The sequence below is a fragment of the Terrapene carolina genome, unplaced genomic scaffold (genome assembly GCF_002925995.2).
Source record: "Terrapene carolina triunguis isolate 2854851 unplaced genomic scaffold, T_m_triunguis-2.0 Scaffold58, whole genome shotgun sequence".
Lineage (NCBI taxonomy): Eukaryota > Metazoa > Chordata > Testudines > Emydidae > Terrapene > Terrapene triunguis.
The window spans coordinates 7,858,217-7,880,221 of record NW_020664409.1 but is presented as its reverse complement, the minus strand read 5'-3'; the positions used below and the strand labels follow the sequence as shown (position 1 = coordinate 7,880,221).

The following is a 22,005-nucleotide window of genomic DNA, read 5'->3' as shown; positions in this document are numbered from 1 at the left end:
AATGAGAACCCAGCTAAAATATGACCATGATGACAGAGTTTCACTCTGTGATAGATTTGATTTGATTTCACTGCTTTCCAGCACAAACTGGAGGAAGCCAGGCTGCAAACCACCAAAATCTATGCAAAAAGTCTATTAGGAGCAGGTAACCTGCCAGTCACCTGCAATTCCTGTTCCACTGGGAGCTTCTGATACAGTGGTGGGCAACTTGCAGTCTGTGTTGGCAGCTGAGTGCTCAGCACTTCATAAGAGGGGCTCAGCACAGGATAAGATCAGTCCCCAGTAGATACTAGCCTATTGTCCAATGTGTCTAGCCTTTGCAACTACAGAAATGTAACACAAAAGTGTTTTCTTCTAGCACTGTAGTGCAGAGAAAGCAAAACAAGTTGCAGTGTCTAATATGCCCAGCTCTGGAAACTTGAGTTCTTTCAAAAATAAGATGGGAGAAAGAGATAGAAGAATGTCTGTCTTTGGCATTTGCTGTTTTTAAAGCTTATTGGAATTGTGGAATCTTTGCAGCAAGATATAAATGATGCATGAAATGAAACTCCCTGCCCACCCAGTATACAAAGAACATACAGATGGTACTTTGCAGTCATTGCTGTGATGTGCTACTTGCTTGAGCACAGAGCACAATGAAACCAGAAAAGCCCACCAAGCCTAGAAAGTTGCAGCTAAAAATATGAAGCAAACACAACTCTAAAAAGTTGTTGAATACTTCTAGTGAGGTAGTGGTTCCTCTCCTGGTCTCCTCCACCTTTCCTCTGACTTGCCACAACCTAGGCAGCCAACTAGATTCAGCTCTAAGCAGGGAGGTTTCCCTAAACCGCATACCAGCCATACCACCAGAGGCTGTGCTCTGGTCAGTTCTCACAATACGAACAGTCAGCTGTGATCTGGAAGACAGCCTACGAAAATGCAGAATGGTGTTTTTGATTCTGTGGGTAATACTTTTTCCTTTGAATTGGTACTAAACCAATGCCTTTCACATGGTGTTAGGGGACAGTATACTGTTAAAATCCCATGCTTTGGATTAGACATAAAATGGAGGTTCTGGTCACTTGTGGTAATTAAAGATCCCATGGCAGTTTTCACAGAAATAGAAGCATAACCCATTTGTCCTGGCCAAATTCCATTCAGCCAATTGCATTCTGCCTACCTCAGTTGGGATACAATATTCTTTAATTCATGTCCTAAGCTGTTGCATAGTGTTACTATGCACTATAAAATAGCAGCTTTCACTGCAAAGGCGGCTGCACTCAAGCGGTGGATTTGTTTTTTTAATATCATTATTATGGGGGGAGCGATAGCTCAGTGGTTTGAGCATTAGCCTGCTAAACCCAGGGTTGTGAGTTCAATCCTTAAGGGGGCCACTTAGGGATCTGGGGCAAAAATCAGTACTTGGTCCTGCTAGTGAAGGCAGGAGGCTGGACTCAATGACTTTTTGGGGTCCTTTCCAGTTCTATGAAATAGGTATATCTCCATATATTATTAAATATTTACTAGAGCCTGGATCAAGACTGGGAGCCCACTCTGCTAGGTGTTGTACAAATATATATGAAGATCTGCTCATGGCCATGAAAACCTTACAATATAAGAAGACAATCTAGGAGGAAGAGTAGAGTGATAGGGATACAATCAAAAATATGATATTCATATAAAGCAGAACCAGCACCAGAAATAGGAGCAGCGCAAGAAGGAGGCAGCAGCATGGGAGCCTTGAGTAACTCAGATCCTTGGCTGTTGCAGAGAAGGAGCTTGGAGAGCATGGCTGCAACCTGGGAAGGGATGAAACTGAGGCAACAGCGGCACTGGGAGCAGGTCCAATGAGGAGGGAAGCTTCCTGGTGCCAGGAAGAGAGCCAGACCCCTGCTTGGTGCAACCAATGGGAGAGAAGAGCCCCTGGACAGGACCAGTGGAGTGGCACTGGCAGATTGCACAGGACCGGCGCCTGTGAGCTTCTGGGCCCACTGAGCAGTGAAGTAGGCCCCCAGAAGGAGGTTGTGGGTCCTTGTGCCAGAGGAATGGGATGCAGTGCTCAGGGCAAGATGGTGGTTCCTCTTCTCTGAGCCTGGGTCCTGCTGGTGGCAGCAGAGGATCTGTTTGTTCCTGGTTGAAGAGATACAGATTTGATTGGGAGTGTGGGAGTTAAAGTGTTTGTGCCTGGTATAAGGGTAGGAGCCTAGGTGATGGGTGACTGCTCATGAGTAAGGTTAAGATTTTATCACAGTTATATTTAGTAAAAGTCACGGACAGGTCGTGGGCAATAAACAAAAAGTCACGGAAGCCCGCAACCTGTCTATGACTTTTACTAAAAATAACTGGGGGTGAGCTGACCTCTGCAGAAGACTGAAACCAGAGCCCCATGGGAAGGTGAGTGGGGGGTGAAGCCCGAGGCCCGCTGCCTGGGGGTGGGATTCCAGCCGCAGCTGCAGGGACTGAATCTGAAGAAGTCACGGCGGAGTATTAAAGTCATGGAATCCGTGACTAAATTGTATCCTTACTCATGAGCAAATTCTGGTTACAGCAAAAGGTCATAGGCTGAAAGAGTGGCTTGAAGGCAGAAGGAGCTGGGCTGAATTAACTAAATTTCCTAGCAACGGTTAAAACCCATCAGCACGTCAGAAAGCCCATAAATCTTGGTTATGCAGCACCTCTGCCTCTACCACAATTGCTCCTACCTGTTCCTTTACTCATTCTAAAACTACAGACTTTATAACCCCGCTGACCAGGGGAAAGGATGGACTTGGGGGGGGGGGGGCCGCGTGGACATTATCTTCAGTGGAAATGGAGTTTGGTGACCAGCCTGCTTCTGGTCTAGGCCCTTTGGGACTATGTTCCAACTCTTATACAAAGACTGGTGCCCGACAGGAATCAGACCCAGGATGCTTTTCACAGGACCATTACTTGGCCAGACTTTTGAATTCTCCTTGAAAATCTTGGTAGATTTCAAATGTATCTACAGAATCAAACACGATCTTTTCTATGAATTTTTCATCAGACACTGCCCCTGGTTGTGATCAATGTATAAGATTGGGAAAGCTTACTGGTAAAATGTTTAGACATTTCTGAAATAAAATAATCTTTCTTTGATTTACATATCACTCTGGGCAGCCAATGGCAGATATGGCAAGAGTTTAGACTCTAAAGAAAATTGTTTAACTGTGCAAAATTGTGCATCTTCAGTAGCTACAAAGCTGAAAAGAGGGCTGGATTTCCTGCCTGCTCCCTGCACGTAATCAGTGCAGTGCAATGGTTCTGGCGTAGGAGTTTTGACTAATAGTATTTTCAAAAATATTCCTACAGAAAGGGCAGAGACTCTGGCTCATTTGTGACAACAGATTTACATACTGAGAGAGCAGCATTGTATACTTTAACCTTTACGATCAGATCTGTGGATAAAAGACTGTAACCTAGATCTACAAGAATGTGTGTTGGTAGCATTTAAAAACTGGTGGGCAGTTAAGAATATCTGGGGAATGGAGGGCTTTTCTTCACTACTGGAGTAAGTCGACCTAAGTTATGCTACTCCAGCTACATGAATAATGTAGCTGGAGTCGATGTAGCTTAGGTCGACTTACCCCAGTGTCTTCACTGTGCTGCATCGACAGGAGATGCTCTCTGGTCGACTTCCCTTACTCTACTCAGTCCGGTGGAGTACCGGAGTCTTTACTAGATTTAGTGGGTCTTCACTAGATCGATTGCAGCAGCATCGATCTCCCTGGTTGTGAAAACAAGTCCCTATTGTTTCAGAGGATACAGAATAGATGAGGTTAAAATTAACTAGTTTGGGAATGATTACCTGAACTACTCTCCTCCTTGGTTAAGTGATAAAAGAAAGCACAAAAAGATCTCCCAAAAAATCAGTTGGCCTTTATCCTGTGGTACAGGTATACCCGGGGCAACATCACGGCAGATGAAATTCAGTGTTGATCACTGCAAAGTCGTACACATTTGAGACTATAATCTTGACTATACATACAAAATGATGGGGTCTAAATTAGCTGTTACCACTCAAGAAAGATCTTGGAGTCATTGTTCTCTGAAAGCAATTGCTCAATGTGCAGCGGCAGTCAAAAAAGCTAACAATGTTAGGATCCATTAGGAAAAGGATAGATAATAAAATAATGCCACTACATAAATCTGTGGTACACCCACATCTTGAATACTGCATGCAGATCTGGTTGCCTCATCTCAAAAAAGATATATTAGAATTGGAAAAGGTACAGAGAAGGGCAACAAAATGATTTGGGGTATGGAACAGATTCTGTACAGGAAGAGATTAAAAAGGCTGGAACTGTTCAGTTTAGAAAAGAGATGACTGAGGGGAGATATTATAGTGGTCTATAAAATTATGGTATAGAGAAAGTGAATAGGGATGTATTATTTACTCCTTCAAATAACACACAAACCAGGGGTCACCCAGTGAAATTAATAGGCAGCAGATTTAAAACAAACATAAGGAAGTACTTCTTAACACAATGCACAGTCAACCTGCAGAGCTCATTGCCAGGGGATGTTGTGAAGGCCAAAAGTATAACGGCGTTCAAGAAACCATGGAGGATAGGTCCATCAATGGCTATTAGCCCCTTAGCTCCAGGTGTCTCTAAACCACCAACTGCCAGAACCTGGGACTGGATGACAGGGGATGGATCACTTGACAATTGCCCTGTACTATCTATTCCCTCTGGGGCACCTGGCACTGCCACTGTTGGAAGACAGGATAGTAGGCTAGATGGACCACGGGTCTCACCCAGTATGTCATTCTTATGTTCTTAATGTCATTGGCTTTATGACAAAGCTGTAGTCCAGTGGTCCCAAAACTTTTTACCTTGTGCCCCCCCCAACCCCTATCTGCTCCTCCCCGAGCTGGGGCCAGGAGCGGGGTCATGGCTCCGGGAGTGGGGGGTGTGCAGACAGGTTAAGGGAGCTGAGGATGGGACCAAAGCTGGGGGTCGGAGCAGAACCGAGGCTGGGGGCCGAGGCCAGCAGCCAGGGCCCCGGGCATGGGGCTGACAGCCAGGGCCAGCAGCGGAGCTGGGTGGCACTCCCACAGGGACTGGCCCAGGCCCTACCCGTGCCCCCCAAATGTTCCTCTGCACCCTCCTAGGGAGGTGTGCCCCACAGTTTGGGGACCTCTGCTGTAGTCAATAATAATGAGCCAGATCCCCTCCCATGGTAAAAACCAGGGGAGAAAAATCTTTGTGAGAGTTCCGTTGCAGAGATTTCCCCACCTTCCCTTTATTGTCCTATCATACAAACTGGGTTTGCTCACATGGAAAAGCCCAAGCATTGCAGATCCTCTAGGATCCATGGAAGGCCAAGGACATCCACTTGGACGCTCCATGCCTCCATACCAACCGCAGCCCCTGGAGTCCTAACCTAATGCAAATGCAACCTGGTCCCTTGCAGCACAGCTCCACTGCACCCATTCTATCATGGATGCCCCCTCGGTGCAGCTGTCCCGAGGACCCAGGATGGGGGATTCTGCAAGAAAGATAATCCAATCTCTTGCACACAAGTTTGAATATTTTCACTAATAAGTGTAATCAAAAAAATTGCCCTGTTGGTCCTGCTCCTGTTGATGTCCATGGGAGTTTTGTTACTGACTTGAGTAGGAGTAGAATCCAGCCGACTCCTTGTAGTTAAATTATGTCAAAATGAAGGCCCTTTCCCGCCCTACGGGATAGCCTTCTAGTAATCAGTAGAACCCCATCGCCCCATATTTTAAGCCATGGTAAGATAAATATAAAATAAATGGTTCACACCTCGTTCAAATTTCAGTCGCTGGTATAACTGAAACTGATCAACAGGTACCAAAGAGGCAATCTGAAATGAAACATAAGAATAGAAGAAATGTTAGGAAAAGAAAAAGCCAGCCAGCCCCACATGCCTGCTCTTTTGAGTCTGATCTCAACCAACCTTCCTTTACTAGTTTTTTTCCCCCCCACCATTTTCCTCAATCCCTTCCTTCTCCAGATGTAAGTCTAGGTAATTCTAGACCACCTGTATTTCAGGTCATACATTCCAGTAACGTAGTCCATATGTTTATTACCCTTCACAAGAAATAGTTCTTCATGGGTGCTTTATTTACTTCTAGCTTCCCCATTTATTTCATGTGGATTTATTATTAATAAAAGGTGATAGATTGCCAGCCCTGTTTTATTTATGTACAGAAGTACAACAACAATGGAAGCTTCCCTCTGCCAGTGTCCTTCAATCTTGGTGACAGGAGTCACCTCTAGGGTACTGAAAGGGGAGTTTAGTCTCCATTCGTTGTCATTTGGGCTAAGATTGATGACAACAGTGTTGCTGGATTTTGTGATGTGCACCCTTGTCCACTGGGAACTGGACTGAAATTTCATATAGGCAACTACATAGATGTTAGCTAGCATGTCTGAGTCACTACCAACCATGACTGGATTTGAACTGGTGACCTAGAGGTGAAGGGCTGTATCCTCCATTATTAACCCCTATAAAGACATTCAGTCACCCTAATTTTTAAGATTATTAGCCAGATCCTCAACTGGATCCAAATCAGCATGGTTCATTTGCGTCAATGAAGTTACATTGATTTATTACTGCTGAGGATATGGCCTTTGGATCTTAGATTTTGAACCCATCAGCTGTATTTATCCACCACTATAAATTGTCTTCCATCATTCTGAAAAATGATATTAGTCCACCTCAGTGTCTTCTCTTTTCTCCTGAGAATAAACCCACCTTCCTTAATTTTCCTGTTAAATTAGGACCTGATTTCTGAGGTGCCTCAGCTCCCACTGATACAAATGAACAGCTTCAGAGGGAGTTGAAGGCTCTCTGCACGTCACATGAGGCCCTACAGCATTACCCCCCCAGAATCTAGCAGTGAGCCCTCTCCTGTCCTCACTGAAGCAGTAACAAACTCTTGGGTTGCTTTGCCCTCTGTTGCAACAGTGTGAAAAGCAATATAATACAGACAAAAATACAATACAAGTTATCCTGGTTGTAATGTGGATTGTTTTTGCCACTGGGAAGGAGCAAAGAATGTGCTCATTTGTACATAACAATTGTCTTTTTACTCAAGGTACGAATCAATCAGTCTGGAATATAAAGTTGCATTTCAAAGGCAGATGTTTGGATCACTTATTTGATCTAACCCATGTTATACAAAAAATAATACCACTGACATCAGGATTTAAGTGTTTTAAAGATGCTTAAAAGATTTAAAACCGAGGAAATCAAAGGATTTGATGTCAGACTTAGAAACATTAGCAAGTTTTTACAGGACACATTCTTAGCTTAATCAGCCACAGTCTTAAGGTTCAAAATATTTTTTCTTTCTAATTCAGAGATTGATTGAACAGAAATTAATATACACTGTCTTTTCAAGGGACAAACCTTTTTCCTCTGACAGCTCTCTAGGGTAATATGAGCTTCCCAAGACATTTTTGATCTGTTCACTAAAAATTAGCTGAAACATTCTTAGGAACACAACATAACTAGCTCGAACTAAAAAAAAAAAAATGTAGCTGAGGAATTTCGGTAAAGAATGAAGCCAAAGAGTGAAAAAAGAAAGGTGCAATTTCAGCATTGTCCATATTCCTCCTGGTTGCCTTGAAATCTGAACAGAGTTTGGAGAAATTAAGTGTTAGTCCAGCTGCTCCTCTCTAGTCATTCGGGCTCTGACAACTACTGTATTTTAAAATGTGTGCCATCACTAATGCATTAATCGGTGATTCCTAAACATGGCCTTTACTACACTAGCACTGAGGATTTTTGACAAATAATTTCTTGAGTGCGCAATTTTATTGAGGTTGGGATTTTCAAATGCGTTCAACATTGGCCTAACGCTGCATCCGTTGAAACCAATGAGAATTTTACCGCTGATTTCAGCAGGAGCAGAGTTACATCAAAGCTGAGAGCTGACAGTTTAAATATATGCACCCAGAAACGCAGCCTGCCTCACTTCCATCTAATCAGCCTGTCTTTTCCTACCTAACCTCTCCATGGCTCAGAACCACCTCTCTCAGCTCTGAAATCTCTCCCTCCCATCACTTCCCAGCTCAGAACCCCTAGTAGCACACACCCCTGTACACACAAACCCGTCAGGACTTTGAAAACCCATCTCCAGGCTTGGAATCCTTCAGATCTTAGGTACTAATATGACCCCTGTTGTCACAGTATCTGAGCAGCTCACAGTCTTTCTATGTGTTTGTCCTCAATACACCCCTGTGAGGTAGGAAAGACATGAACTGCTACAGTCTGAGCTAAAGAACCATGGCTAACCCTTCCCCCTCATCTCTGATATCTACCACCACTAAGCTCATAAATTGCTGGTCCTGGAGAAGTAGGAGCAGAGGTAACCAGGACACATGATGACTTCAGGGAATGTATTCAGGGAACCTCATCTGCCTCTATGGAGTTAGCAGGAAATAGCCCCATGTAATCCTGGTTTTGTGCCTCCTCCCTCTGCTGCGTGCAGTCTATATGCTGCAGGGATTTCCAGGATTGCAGGTCTAGAAGACACCAGTGGCAATGCAAGGCGGGTTCTGCCTACTCCAGCAGCATTAGCCCCAGGAGTCCCCCGATGGCAGCAGATGGTATTGCATCAGCTACACAACTCAATATCTACAGCTGATAGGGATGGCGATATTTGAGGGGATTATCCCTACTAGCCTTAAAGACCAGCTGCCCCCGTTCACAAGAACCTCTGTGAACCAAAAAAAAAAAAGCTGTTTTAATAGCTCTACTTAAAGTTAATGAATATACAGTGAAGTGCATAATGGGCCAAAGTTCATTGTAGACTTTACTCCTTCCATGTAATACATAAATATTTGCTCTTTTGAAAAAAAATCCTAACTCTGAGAAGAAAATGTGTTAAAACTTTAACAGATACTATAGTTAAAAGGTTCATCCTGTAGAAAATACAAAGTATAAGAAATTTCTTTATAGAGTAAATTCAGAGAAAAATTGCAATGCGGGCCTGATCCTGTTGGTTTCAATGGGTTTGACTCATGCCCTATGTTATGAGAGGGGAAGAGAGAGAAATCTTGTAGCTAGACGATGGGTTAAGGAGTCAGAAAGCCTGAGTTCCATTTCCAGCTCTGTCACTGGCTCACTCAGATCTTGGGCAACTCACGTAACCTCTACCAGTTTTGTCATCTTTAAAATGGAGATAATATTATTTTCTCAGGAGTCTTGTGAGACTCAGTGTTTGTAAAATGCATTTAAATGAAATGTGATATAGAAGTACAAAATAAAAAAGTTTCTGCACATTGACCTTTGGAAATTTCCATACATAAGAAAAATTCACTCTTTACTTTGCAACCAAAACCACAATCCTATTGGTTATGTAAACAGAGCTAGATCCTCAGCTGTGACTAAGATACATTTAACAGGCAGGGGAGTAGCAAGGGTGTCTTTATATCTACTTTATAACACCCTGACCCTGGGGCTGGTTAGTTCCAGCCCAGCCCTTCAGATAACTTAATTACATCCAGCTGACTAGTTCAATGGGCCTTTCTAGCAACTGGGGATTTCAGGACTGGCCTGGAAAGAAGGTGGCATACAGCCAATTCCCCATTCCATGGGAATCCTCACTCAGACAGACCCACCAAGTTTCTGGCGCCTCTGCACCACTGGAGCACAAAGCTGGCAAAATAGGACCAAGGATCTATCCCACAATTTCCTCAGATTTCCAGGTGCCTTTAAGAAACACCCAAATAGATTCTTTTAAGAAATATCATCATTGCTGGTGTATATGAAAACCTTAATAGCTGCTCGTGCTGTGAATTAAAAAGAGAGTAATGAAATTATAATTATTATTTATTCAGCCCTTGGCACTTCATAGGGAAATAAAAGTGGCACATCCCTGACACAAGAAGTTTTTAAACTCAGTTACATTTAATAAAGCAAAGATGACAAGCATTGGATGGGATCATTGTGAGATGAAATGTTCATCTCCTCCTATCCTGGCATTTTTTCAGGCTGACTTTTAACTGCTCCCTTACATGTCTGTTACATTTCTACACCCCCCACTCTCCCAATAAGCCAATCAACTACATCCAAACACCACACTCATGCACATCTATACACTCTCCGAGCTTCCAAAGCCATTGGGAATCAAAGCTGTAATAAGTTTGATTAAAAAGTGACAAAGGAAGGATAGCAGGTATGTGACAGAAAGGAAAATACCAAAGCTTGTTCCAGGCTAAGAAATTGTCCAATTTAAGGAGGCTGGTTGAGAAATGCCAAAGGAAATATTTCAGGGCTGTTTTTAATTATGTTAAAGGTCTAGTGAAAATGTAAATGGATAACAAGAGGCCAAATGCTCTTCTCCTCTGAAAAGTTGTCAAGCATTACATTTGAGATTTATCATACGTTCTGGCTTTTAAGTAAGTTTTAGATTTTCTACACATATTAGGCTCTTGTGCACCTATACGATACTGTTATAAAAATACAACTGTAGTTGGGATAGTGCCTTTCTCACAAAGCAGAAAGATTTATAGGAAATCTCAGTAAACACATGGAGATGCTGTAACTCAAAACACCCAGTGACACCCTTGCACAGTGTCCAACAATAGGATTCTTAATGAGTTCTATAAAGGTTACAGTAACTGGGAGACCCCAAAGGTCCCTGAGGCAAAGAAATGAAGAAAGGAGGATGAAAGGAATGAGGTTCAATGCACACAAGGCTAGACTGTCCATTTATTTACAGCCCTGAGCACAGGGCACCACATGGAAACAGCTGGGAATTAGTCCTTTCTTGTGCCCTCCCCCACTTCCCCACCCACTACTCCAGTGGGCTAGCACATTAGAGGAGGCAGAGCCAAAGCTCCATCTACTCTCCCAAGAGATGCCCCGGATAGGAAGTGTACCGGACACACAGCCGCTGCTTAAACCCTCATGCTTGCAATGGAGACTCAGGGAGGTCACAGAGGGGAATGGATCTTACTTCCATTTATGTCCCTGAGCAGCCATGTGGACCATGCCACAATCTTGCCCATAGAGAGAGAGGTTCCTCACAACAGATGATGTTCTAGTAAAATGGATGTTTGAATAAGTGAGAACACCACCACAAACACCGTGAACCAGGCTACGACGGGGAGCTGTACCAGCAAGTAACCTCCTCTGCCAAAACCCCTAAATCCATGCCTGGAGGCAACATATACTTTTGTATAGGAGAGAAGTTCAAAATAATTCCTCATAGCCTTCCAGCCTGCAAACGTCACTTCTACAGAGAATTCACCTAAAAAGGCCACACCTTAAATATTTAAAAGCACACATTGAATGGCCTAGCATTTATGGCAGAACGTTATTGACACCACAGCTACAGGAAACACTTTGATAAGTCAAGACCAAGCAACGTAGCTTGGGTTGGGTTTTCATGGGCAGAGGCAGGTTTCAGTCTCCTCAGTGTCTGAGACTAACCTCACTCCTCCCCCCACCAGATGCCGTGTACACTAGTTTCATCATAAAATATTAATCTTCTCCATTAACAAGCTCTCTCATTTCAAACAGGACTTGCTCACTTGCTCCCTTTGGGTTTATTGAAAGCACCAGTGGATGACAAAGCGGAAAATAAAATAATTTGGATGCTGGAAAACAAAGATCTGATGGCAGTGGTTCCCTACCTTCTTACACTTCACGGCTGGTGAATGACAAAACAGTTTCCAAATTAAAATGAAAGAAAATAATTAACCTTTTTTAAGAGGATGCTGATTGGATTTTTGCCCAAATAAGAACTGATATGTGATCAATAAGAACTTTAAAGATTTGGGCCAATGTTAGTAAAAATCATTCAGCCCATCCCTGCATCTCTTTATAAGAAGATAGATGATGGGCTTGAGTCAGCTCTCAGTTATACTGGTGTCAATCATGTAAATCAGAAATAACTCTACTGAAATCAATGGAGCGACTGTGGTGCAAAACTGGAGTGAGTGAGAGGCGAGTCAGGCCAGATTTATATTTATGTCCGCAGTGAAAACAGGACACTTACAGATCTAATCATATATACATGAGGCCTACAGATACCAAGTTCTACAAACTTCATACTATATAGGAATCAGAAGTAACAGGCAAATCATGAACAGAGGGTCTCACACTGTAGACTATGGACTAATCATGGCCCGTTGACCACTCACTAGCAGTCTGTGCAGAGCTAGCTGGTCCTATGATGCTGGCTCATCTCCTTGTTTCCAGCTGCTAAACTGCATTAAAAGACAGCTAATGATACCATAAGTACTATCCTAATATTACTTTTCAACAGAAGTGATTGCTGTTGTTGGCAGAGGAATGCTACATGAGCACAAATTGAAGAGAAGGCAGCCGGGCGAGGGGCTGGGAGGGGAGAGGGACTGTCCCCCAGACACTCTATTGGAGAGCTCCTGCACTAGAAAATATAGGCCTTGCCGGCACTGGGGATTTGCTCTGATTCTGGTCCTCAGTGCAAGCTGTGATCAGCACCATCAGCATTTACCTTTGTTTGAAACCGGAGTAAGCTGCACAAATGCAAACTGTGGCTTATCATGTCTACACTGGAGGTTGTGCACTAATACAGTTCAGTCACTCACTGGTGTATTTCAGGGCAAATCCCCAGCATAGACAAGGCCATCCTGTATGGGACAATTCTGCATCATCAGAGAGAAGATTTGGATACATACTAGGTCCTTTCCATCTCTAACACCTATGAATCCAAGCAGTTTTCGAAATTGGTGCTTAAAGAATAAAACGTCTTGTTTTAGAAGATAACTGGTTTGCTTTTTAAAATGATTTTTATTTATTTTGAAACAGACCCTTCCTTTATCAAATATTGCTTTTTTATCTATATATGCTTTTAAAATGGATACACTACAAGCAACTGTTGACTTAATACAATACCCAGGATCTGACCTAGGACTAGAGCTGGTAGAAAATTTTCCAACAGAACATTATTCTATTCTGTCAGAATGTGCCATTTCATCAAAATCAAAACTTGATGAAAGAATGTGTTGATTTACATGAATTTTAATTTGGGGGGGGGGGATCTTTTTAAAAGGGGTTAAATAAGGTCAAAACTAAACATATCAATTTTTTATTTTGAAGTTACTTTTCATTTCAAAGTTTTTTAGAAAGTCAGACTGAAGTATTTCTATTTTATTGAATCAGAATGTTCCAATCAACCCAAAACAAAAAACATTTTTAAATTTTGTTTTGCAGAAAATTTCAAGTTTCCAAATCAAAACAAACAAAACTCAAATGTCTTGACATTTTTCATGGATGAAAATTCCTGTTCCAGCACAGATATACCTAGGACATACCTTATGACAAAATATGGCCAACTATTTATATACTTTATGTCTTGGTGAAAATTGGTTATTTGGCTAAGAAAATTAAAGTTGTTTTTTCCAGATCACCAGTTCCACCACCACTACTACAACCACCATTATACCAATGAGAGCAGGGAGCAAGCTGCCTAAAAGTAACATTTCAAATTGCAAGTGTCCTGCTTGCTGACTATAGTATGACAACATATTAAATAGCCATCAGGATTATTCTTTGGATTCTGTGGCCTGTAATTCCAGGCTGCCAATGGCCTTCTTGTGTGATAAACTACTGGTAAAACTTTTGAACAATCTTTTTAAGTATTCATCCAGAGTAACAATTCACACAACACTATTTATCTTGCAAAATGATTCACTTCCGCTCCGTTTTGGATTTAGTATCCCTGACCCATCAGCAAAACCGTGCTTGCTATAATTTCTATAAACTGCATACTTCCCATGCCACTTAGGCTGGAATGAATAAAAATCATTTTCTAGGAAATTTGAACATTTTTGTCAGCATATCAATTAACTGTAAACCCTATATTGATGTCAACCCTTTGGAAAGCAGTTAATACTGAGGATTATTAGGTGAATTTCCAGATTTGGGGCAATAGGGTATGCTGTGTCAGAGAAGAAATAAGGCTTTTGGTCAAAGGGGAGGTGGGGGTGGATCTGTAATGAATCCTCAGGGCCACACCTCCTTCCTGTATGAAAACTACTCTTCCCTGATGTCCTCCCAATGAGCTCCATTTCACTCTACATCTAATTCCCAACACCTCCCTCAGGCTGGGAACATTCTACCCAAACATACCTGAAGTGCTCAGCTGTGCTTTAAAAAAAGACATGTTCCTATTTTCATTTGTTTGTTTTTAAGCTAGTATGGCACATATACAGTCCTTGAGCAACAAGTAATGCAACATTGTTTAACGCTTTACTTGAATGCAACTTTTAGCTTTTGCCGGAATAGAAAGCAACAAAACACAACAGGGCGTAGGCTTCAGAATGCAGCTCAGAACAAAGATTAAGGCTGTAAATGCATCTAAAAATACAGTTACACACCCTGGAGAGTTTTACTGAAATATAAAACAGATATCTTATTTATACTGAAAACAGAATAGGCTATGGAGTGGAATAAATGCTGCACACCAAGAAGATAAAGTACCTTGACAGAGGGGTGTGGGACACATTCATAACACTAGCCTGCATTATGCCAAGTTATAGCTTGTTTTATGGAGTCCCTCCATTTCATGAGCATTCAGGACTTCATTCAACGCTCACTGAAGTCAATGGAAAGACTCCCATCAATTTTTCAGTTGGCTTTGGATTGAGTCCTAAATTCACCCCATGACATTGTCTATAATAAAAGGTGGGGGGTTAATTGTTAGCTACAGAAATCTCACTTAGCCTCTAGTGTAGACACAGTTTAACATGTTTAAAACCATGTTAGATGATTGTGAGGTTAAAACTGTGTTTAGATTAGGTATTAAATGGTGTTTCAAATGTCCACTAACATGATTTGTTTTAAATCCTTTTTCCTGGTTTAGACAAAGGCTATTCAAGTGTTCAATAAAATAAAAATATGTTTTGTTTTCATTTGTCTTTTATTGGTGCTTTTAAAGAAGCATATACTCAAATGAGAAATAAATCATATTAAGGTCTATTCCACCAATGGCAGAGAGGGTGTGGCCAACTGAGTCACATGGTCTCACATAATGAAGTTATGTCAGGGTTGAGTCTTTATAGGCAAAAGTTGGAGATCAACTGTCTAGAATATTCCACTTTGTGAATTCATGGATGTTATCATTTTTCTGCCTGAAATGGGAACTTGCATTTTAGATCCTGTATTGAATCATGTGTAATGTTTGATTCATATTTCCATGCCAAACACCTTCAATATTCTTGTTTGTACAATGCGCTTGTACTGTCATCTATTTTGGATAGAAAGCTGGCTAGATTGTCGGGCTCAACAGGTAGTGATCAATGGCTCCATGTCTAGTTGGCAGCCGGTTTCAAGCGGAGTGCCCCAAGGGTCGGTCCTGGGGCCGGTTTTGTTCAATATCTTCATTAATGATCTGGAGGATTGCATGGACTGCACTCTCAGCAAGTTTGCAGATTACACTAAACTGGGAGGAGTGGTAGATACGCTGGAGAGTAGGGATAGGATACAGAGGGACCTAGACAAATTAGAGGATTGGGCCAAAAGAAATCTGATGAGGTTCAACAAGGACAAGTGCAGAGTCCTGCACTTAGGATGGAAGAATCCCATTCACTGTTACAGACTAGGGACCGAATGGCTAGGAAGCAGTTCTGCAGAAAAGGACTTAGGGGTTACAGTGGACGAGAAGCTGGATATGAGTCAACAGTGTGCCCTTGTTGCCAAGAAGGCTAACGGCATTTTGGGTTGTATAAGTAGGGGCATTGCCAGCAGATCGAGGGACTATTCCCCTCTATTCGACATTAGTGAGGCCTCACCTAGAGTACTGTGTCCAGTTTTGGGCCCTACACTACAAGAAGGATGTGGAAAAATTGGAAAGAGTCCAGCCGAGGGCAACAAAAATGATTAGGGGGCTAGAGCACATGACTTATGAGGAGAGGCTGAGGGAACTGGGATTGTTTAGTCTGCAGCAGAGAAGAATGAGGGGGGATTTGATAGCTGCTTTCAACTACCTAAAAGGGGGTTCCAAAGAGGATGGATCTAGACTGTTCTCAGTGGTACCTGATGACAGAACAAGGAGTAATGGTCTCAAGTTGCAGTGGGGGAGGTTTAGGTTGGATATTAGGAAAAACTTTTTCACTAGGAGGGTGGTGAAGCACTGGAATGGGTTACCTAGGGAGGTGGTAGAATCTCCTTCCTTAGACATTTTTAAGGTCAGGCTTGACAAAGCCCTGGATGGGATGATTTAGTTGGGGATTGGTCCTGCTTTGAGCAGGGGGTTGGACTAGATGACCTTCTGAGGTCCCTTCCAACCCTGATATTCTATGATTCTATGATAGCATGCAGTTTGGAATAAAAGCATTCTATACTATCCAAATTAACTTTAAAAAAAAATATAAAATAGTTAAGTGGTGCAGTCACTGTAGATGAGAAAGAAAAACAGAAATAAAAGGTTCCACATATAACCTACAAGTTTTACAAAATAACTTTTTAGATCACTAAAGAAAACAGGAGAATGGTTTTACTATTTTCTCCTATCTGTTATGAACTATTTTTCATAGCAGAAAGATCTATTCAATGAAACCCATAAAACATTTCATTTTAACAGACTTTTAAAATGCAAAAGGTTCATTTTTCTAGTAGCAATGCCAACAGGGAGTTTCAGATCATTATTTCATTCATGGATCATTAATGCACTTCTTGGGTTGTTTAGTCACTCAGCCTTTAGCCGCACAAAGCGCCCAAGGAATACGTTAATGGCCGTTAATGCATGCCCTGGAGTGGCCTCTTGATTAGCTAATGGGAAATAAGTCTTTAGAATTTCTGCAGCTCCACAAACATAGCTTAATAGAATAAAACTCTTTGTAACATTTGTTAAGTGTTTTGATACAACTTTAAAGCAAACATTCTTTTCTGTTCAAGGCTGGTTGCCTACTTCCCAAAATGAGAGAAGGCCCTCTAGTTTCCCACCTATTTCCATGCAGAGGAAAGGAGGAGAAGAGAAGATGCTGATTGGCTGCTCCCAGCTATTGTGGAAGGTAAAGAACAACTCCATCATATGCCCATATGCTGTAAGAACCCCAGATGTGGTTCTCAGGCCCCAGTTCAGCAAAGCACTTAAGCACATGCTTAATTTAAGCATGTACTGGGACTTAACCAGGTGCTTAAGTGCTTTGCTGAACTGGGGCCTTGCAACATGCTCCTATTACAATATGCACATGCTGGCTTTTCAAAGGAGAGGAAAGCAGCCCTGGGATACCATCTCCAGTCTGCTAGTAGGAGAGGGCAGTCACAGAACTAGGTTGGCTCATCCTCATTTCCTATAGGATGAGTGAGGATGAGTTATGGGAGAGCAACACCCCCTGGGTCTTTTCTTCACTCCTCAGCTGTGAGCACAGCTCCTTTTCTCTCATCTACTGGGTGCAGGCTCCTCTCCACCATAAGCATGCGCACGGGGTGTGCCGAGTGTGCCCAGGCACACCCTAATGCAGGGGTGGGCAAATGGCTCCACTCTCCCGGCGCAGCAAGTCGCCGGCCCCTCCCCTGGCTTCCCCCTCCCCTGGAGCCATGATCCAGGAATATTCAGGGCTGGGGGCCCTGCTCCACCAATATCTGGAGCTGGGTCTCTCCCCCAGCTCCCGCCTGCTCTCCACACCTCCCTCATCAGGGAAGCAACATCAAAGAGTTGGGTCTTCTTCATATTGCCCCATAGTCCCAAGCCTTCTCTTCTGCTTCCTTTGCTCACTCCAAATAGGTGCGGGGGGAGGGTGCCACTGCCATTCTCATACTAAGTTATAGTTTCTAAATTCCAAGAGGTCTAGAATAGCAGCTTACTGGAGAATGACATTTTACCACAGGTGGAGTGAAGTTTACTTTAATGCCTTATCTACATTACAAAATAAACCACATTTAAAACAGATGTCAAAATGGCTTAGCTTAGGAAGCAGGGTTCACTATCTTGGCTATTGTACGGTGCAAACTCTCTGAACAAAGGCACTCACGGGTCACATTCACTGGGGGATCCACGACAGAATTCCGCTGGCAATGCCCATGTTTGAGCTGGGTTACAGCGAGCACAGCTATGCCATCTTTGCATATAGGGCTGTAGGATGCCCACAGGATAACAAATAAGTATTTGCTTTTGTGCAATTCAGGGGAAGAAAATTCAGGGCTTGGGTCTCATTTATTCCATTCCTGCACTTGGGGAAGGGATGGGGATGGTGTGAGCAAAGGTGTTTTAAAGCTTTTAGCCACGTTTGCATTCCCTGTATTCGCCATGTAAGCAAGAACAGCCTTGGGGCTGCTCTTTCTGACACTGTTTCCCATGGCCTCTGGGAAGCAGAGAATTACTGCAGTGTAGTACACTCCAGCCATACTACCGACCCATCTCTTGTGCCATGGATTGGGAGTGGGGCCAGTCTAGGAACCTTACATCATTTCTATAATAGCCAAGCAGGCCATTTGACCAGGAGCCATTTCTGACCACTTTACACAGACAGAATGGCATAAAGGAGACATCATATAACTGAGAATTGGATGCTACCTCGGTTTCTTTATCTCAAACCTTAGAAGTGTATATGCATGTTCCTCTGCATGTGTGTTATACGTATTTGTGGGTGTATACACACATGTGTGTATGTGTGTGCACACACTAGTGTAACCTCCTTGTTTAGCCTCAGGGCTCCTAAAGTCTCATCTCTTGGAAAGTTCTCTGTTCACTCTTCTCATTTGTCAAATCCAACTCCCACCCAGCTTTCCCTCACAATTTATAGAAAGACTGACACACAAAAAAGTGTCCTTATTTTTCCTGCTTCACCCCAATATAAACACACTGGGTTAAATCCTTACCCCACTTAAACCAGTAGGAGATTTGCCATTTGGTTCAGTGGAGACAGGATTTCAGCCACAGTAGGTATCCATATCAAAGCCATTCCAACCGTCATTGCTAGTGAATGTTTAGTGGTTCCTGGATGCAGGATATTTTTGGTTAAATCACCTGCATGGGTAATTCAGAAATTGTCTGGATCCCAAGTAAGCATTTCCTCAAGACAGAAAAGAAAAGAAAAACATCTATTTGTCTCTAGTTCCTACGATCAGGCAGGCTTCCTGTCACAGACTCATGAAAGGTAATTAAGAGGAGGAAACCGAATAATATTGTATTTATTATGTAAATGAAGGTGGAAATAAAAAGAGGAGAGAAGACAAGTGTCACTACCTCTGCTTCTTGTAGGGTCCCATGGTTCAAGCACACCATGTCTGGACAAGTGATGGGAGAACCACAGCCTTCTCGAATTGCCAGCTGCATATACTGCTTTAGGCACTAGAAAGGAGAAAAGAAAAAAAAATGATGGAAAGTTACAACCCACATGATAGTAACACGTAGATGTTAACACTGCACTACACAGGTGCCACCTCCGCTTCCTTAATTGGCTGTCCTAGAACACTAGTATAGAGAAAACATAAATTATCATACGTGTGAATGCTAAGAACCATTACTTTGGGAAGAATGCAGCAAAGAACAATTAATTATGTATGACTTCATCCATCGCATATTGAGTTTACTCAAGTCAGCAAGTCAAGTCCTTCTGTGCTAATACATTTTCTCTATATTAAGCCTAGACTTGGAAAAGAACAGGCTATATTTCACTCTAATTAAAACAGGTTTGGTCTTCTATTTTCCTTTCATGTATTCTTAATTCAGTCTCTCACCTAGTAGCCACCATTATAGGGCCTCATTTACAAGCAGGAGAGTTGCTTTCTCAGCAATCTGCAATGAAGGCAGCTTATAGATTGGCTAGCAGAGCACGGATCTGGAAATAGTGAGGCTATCAACTTTCCTCTAAATAGATTATGTCATTTCCATAAATTGCCATCAACCACTGGCCTACTGAGCAAGTGTTCAAAGTCCGTTTCCAACAGAGAGGCCATCCTGCATGTGTCCACATCACTTCGCTGCACAAAAATAATTGTGTGGTATTTTTTCTTAGGATGAGGAAGAGCAGATCATGACTGTTTTGTTCCCATTATGACATATCCAATTTGGATTTTAAGGGCCCTATTCTCCAGTCCGTTACACTAGTTTTATGCCAGTGCAACTGCTCTGAAGTCAAAGAATTTAAACCAGTATGAAACTGGTGTAACAGAGTTTTCTAATTCCAAAATACACAAGAAGTAGCGAACCCAAAATGTCCTGTAAAAAAACATTGACCAATGTTCCAGGTAAAAGTGATGTAACAATGTATACTTCAAAATGATGCAATTTCAACTCTACCCTGCATGCCAGCAAAATGTACACTTGCCAAATCCTTGTAGTCACTTAAACAGTTTATTTGAAATGAAAATGAATATATCTTCCACCAAATGTCATGGCATTTAAAATAACATCTGATTTCCAATGAGATGTTTAATTTTCTTTTTAATTTGTATTTAAAGGGAGATCATCAGGTAATTTATTACCAGAATTTAGGGATTTAATTTTTTAAGCGTTTCAAAAGCCTAATTTTAATAGCAACAGGTCAAATTATAAGCCCTGCTACATGCCCCTGCAGGAGTGTAATAAGGTATAAGGAGCCCCTTTAAGTCCCTGCATGGACTACCTGCATTTCCAGAGCCTGAAGGGTAGGCCGCCACTGGACTGTTACTGCCCCGCCCATCAGGTGGGAGTCTTAGCTCTCCCCCTCCCCAATGCGCTGGTACACATCAACTGAGCGGGCACAGAGGATGAAGTAATCTGTGCCAGCAATAGGTTGCCCCACGATCAAGGGGGAAGAAGGGACTAAATGTGACCCTGGGAGACACACTCTGGTTTCTGCCCTGCTCCCGGGTTTCAATCCAGCCCCATATGTTTATGACTTTTGTTTTAAATTTCAATCAACTTTTATTTGTTTAAATTTAAACAGTTCCCTGCATGAGAACTAGAAAGTGATACTAGTAGATATAAGAATAGAACTGTCTAGTCTATTTTCACACTCCAAGGTGAGCAAAGGGCAAAAAGTAAATAAGCAATATAACAATTCTAACAATTTTAATAACTTAAAGTGTTATTAGTAACATGAGGAATTTCATTAGACTTAACCAGACACTGTCCCTTTATTCATTCAAATAATATAGTTAATGCTCCTTGCCAAAAGGCACCTAGAAACAACACCATAAAGAGTCAGTAATTGAAACATAAAGTGGGTTTAATGGCCTAGCTACAAAAGACACCTCCCATCTGCATAGAAAAGAAGATGGAAACAGAGGAAGTAACATAGTCATCATTGACCCCAACAGGAAACTCTCTACTTCAAAGTCTGCCCCCAAAAATCCACATGCAGTGAGGTGGAGGAAGGCTGCATAGCTCATGAGGATAGGATGGCCCAGCAATAGGTGCCAACTCCGTGGGTGCTCCAGCCCTGGAGCACCCACAGAAAAAAATTAGTGGGTGCTTAACATCCACCTGCAGCCAGCTCCCCACCTCTCCCCCAACACCTCCCACCTGCCGATGGCCCCGCCGATCAACTCCTCCCCCTCCCAGCGCCTCCCACCTGCCGTGGATTAGCTGTTCCACAGCGTGCAGGAGGTGCTGGGGGGAAGGAGAGGAGCAAGGATGGGGCGTGCTCGGGGGAGGGGCCGGAACTGGGCAGGAAGAGGCAGGGCAGGGTAGGACATTGCGGGAAGAGGTGGAGTGGGGGTGGGGCCTGGGGTTGAGCAGGGGTTGAGCACTCCTGGGAAAAGGAAGATGACAGTGCCCGTCAGGGCCGGCTCCAGGCACCAGCTGAGCAAGCTGGTGCTTGGGGCGGCAGATTGTTGGAGGCGGCATTCCGCCCAATCCTAGGGCGGCACGGCCGTTTTTTGGGGGAGGCGGGGGTTGGGTTTTTTTGTTCTTGTTCCGCTCCGGCCGCCCTGTAGGGGGCGGCGGTGCAGAGAACCAGAGCGCCCTGCAGGGCAGTCCTCTTCCTTCCCTCCCCGCCGACCAGAGCAGAGCCCTCGCGGCAGGCGGCGGTGCAGCAGGAGGGGCCATGTGGCAGCGCCCCTGCTGTAGCCCTGGCCGCCCCCTTCTCTCTCTCTCTCTCTCCCGCCCGC

The 22,005-nt window shown here is 43.1% G+C and overlaps 1 protein-coding gene across 1 annotated transcript in view; it reads right to left on the bottom strand.

The window, feature by feature from the left end:
• RNF144B (ring finger protein 144B) overlaps nucleotides 1-22,005 on the bottom strand; it is a 65,672-nt gene that overhangs the window by 5,789 nt on the left and 37,878 nt on the right. The window contains exons 3-4 of the mRNA XM_024217521.1: nucleotides 19,157-19,261; nucleotides 5,769-5,829 (exon numbers count right to left, since the gene is read on the bottom strand). Coding sequence (XP_024073289.1) covers nucleotides 5,769-5,829; nucleotides 19,157-19,261 — 166 coding nt within the window. The remainder of the gene's footprint in view (nucleotides 1-5,768; nucleotides 5,830-19,156; nucleotides 19,262-22,005) is intronic.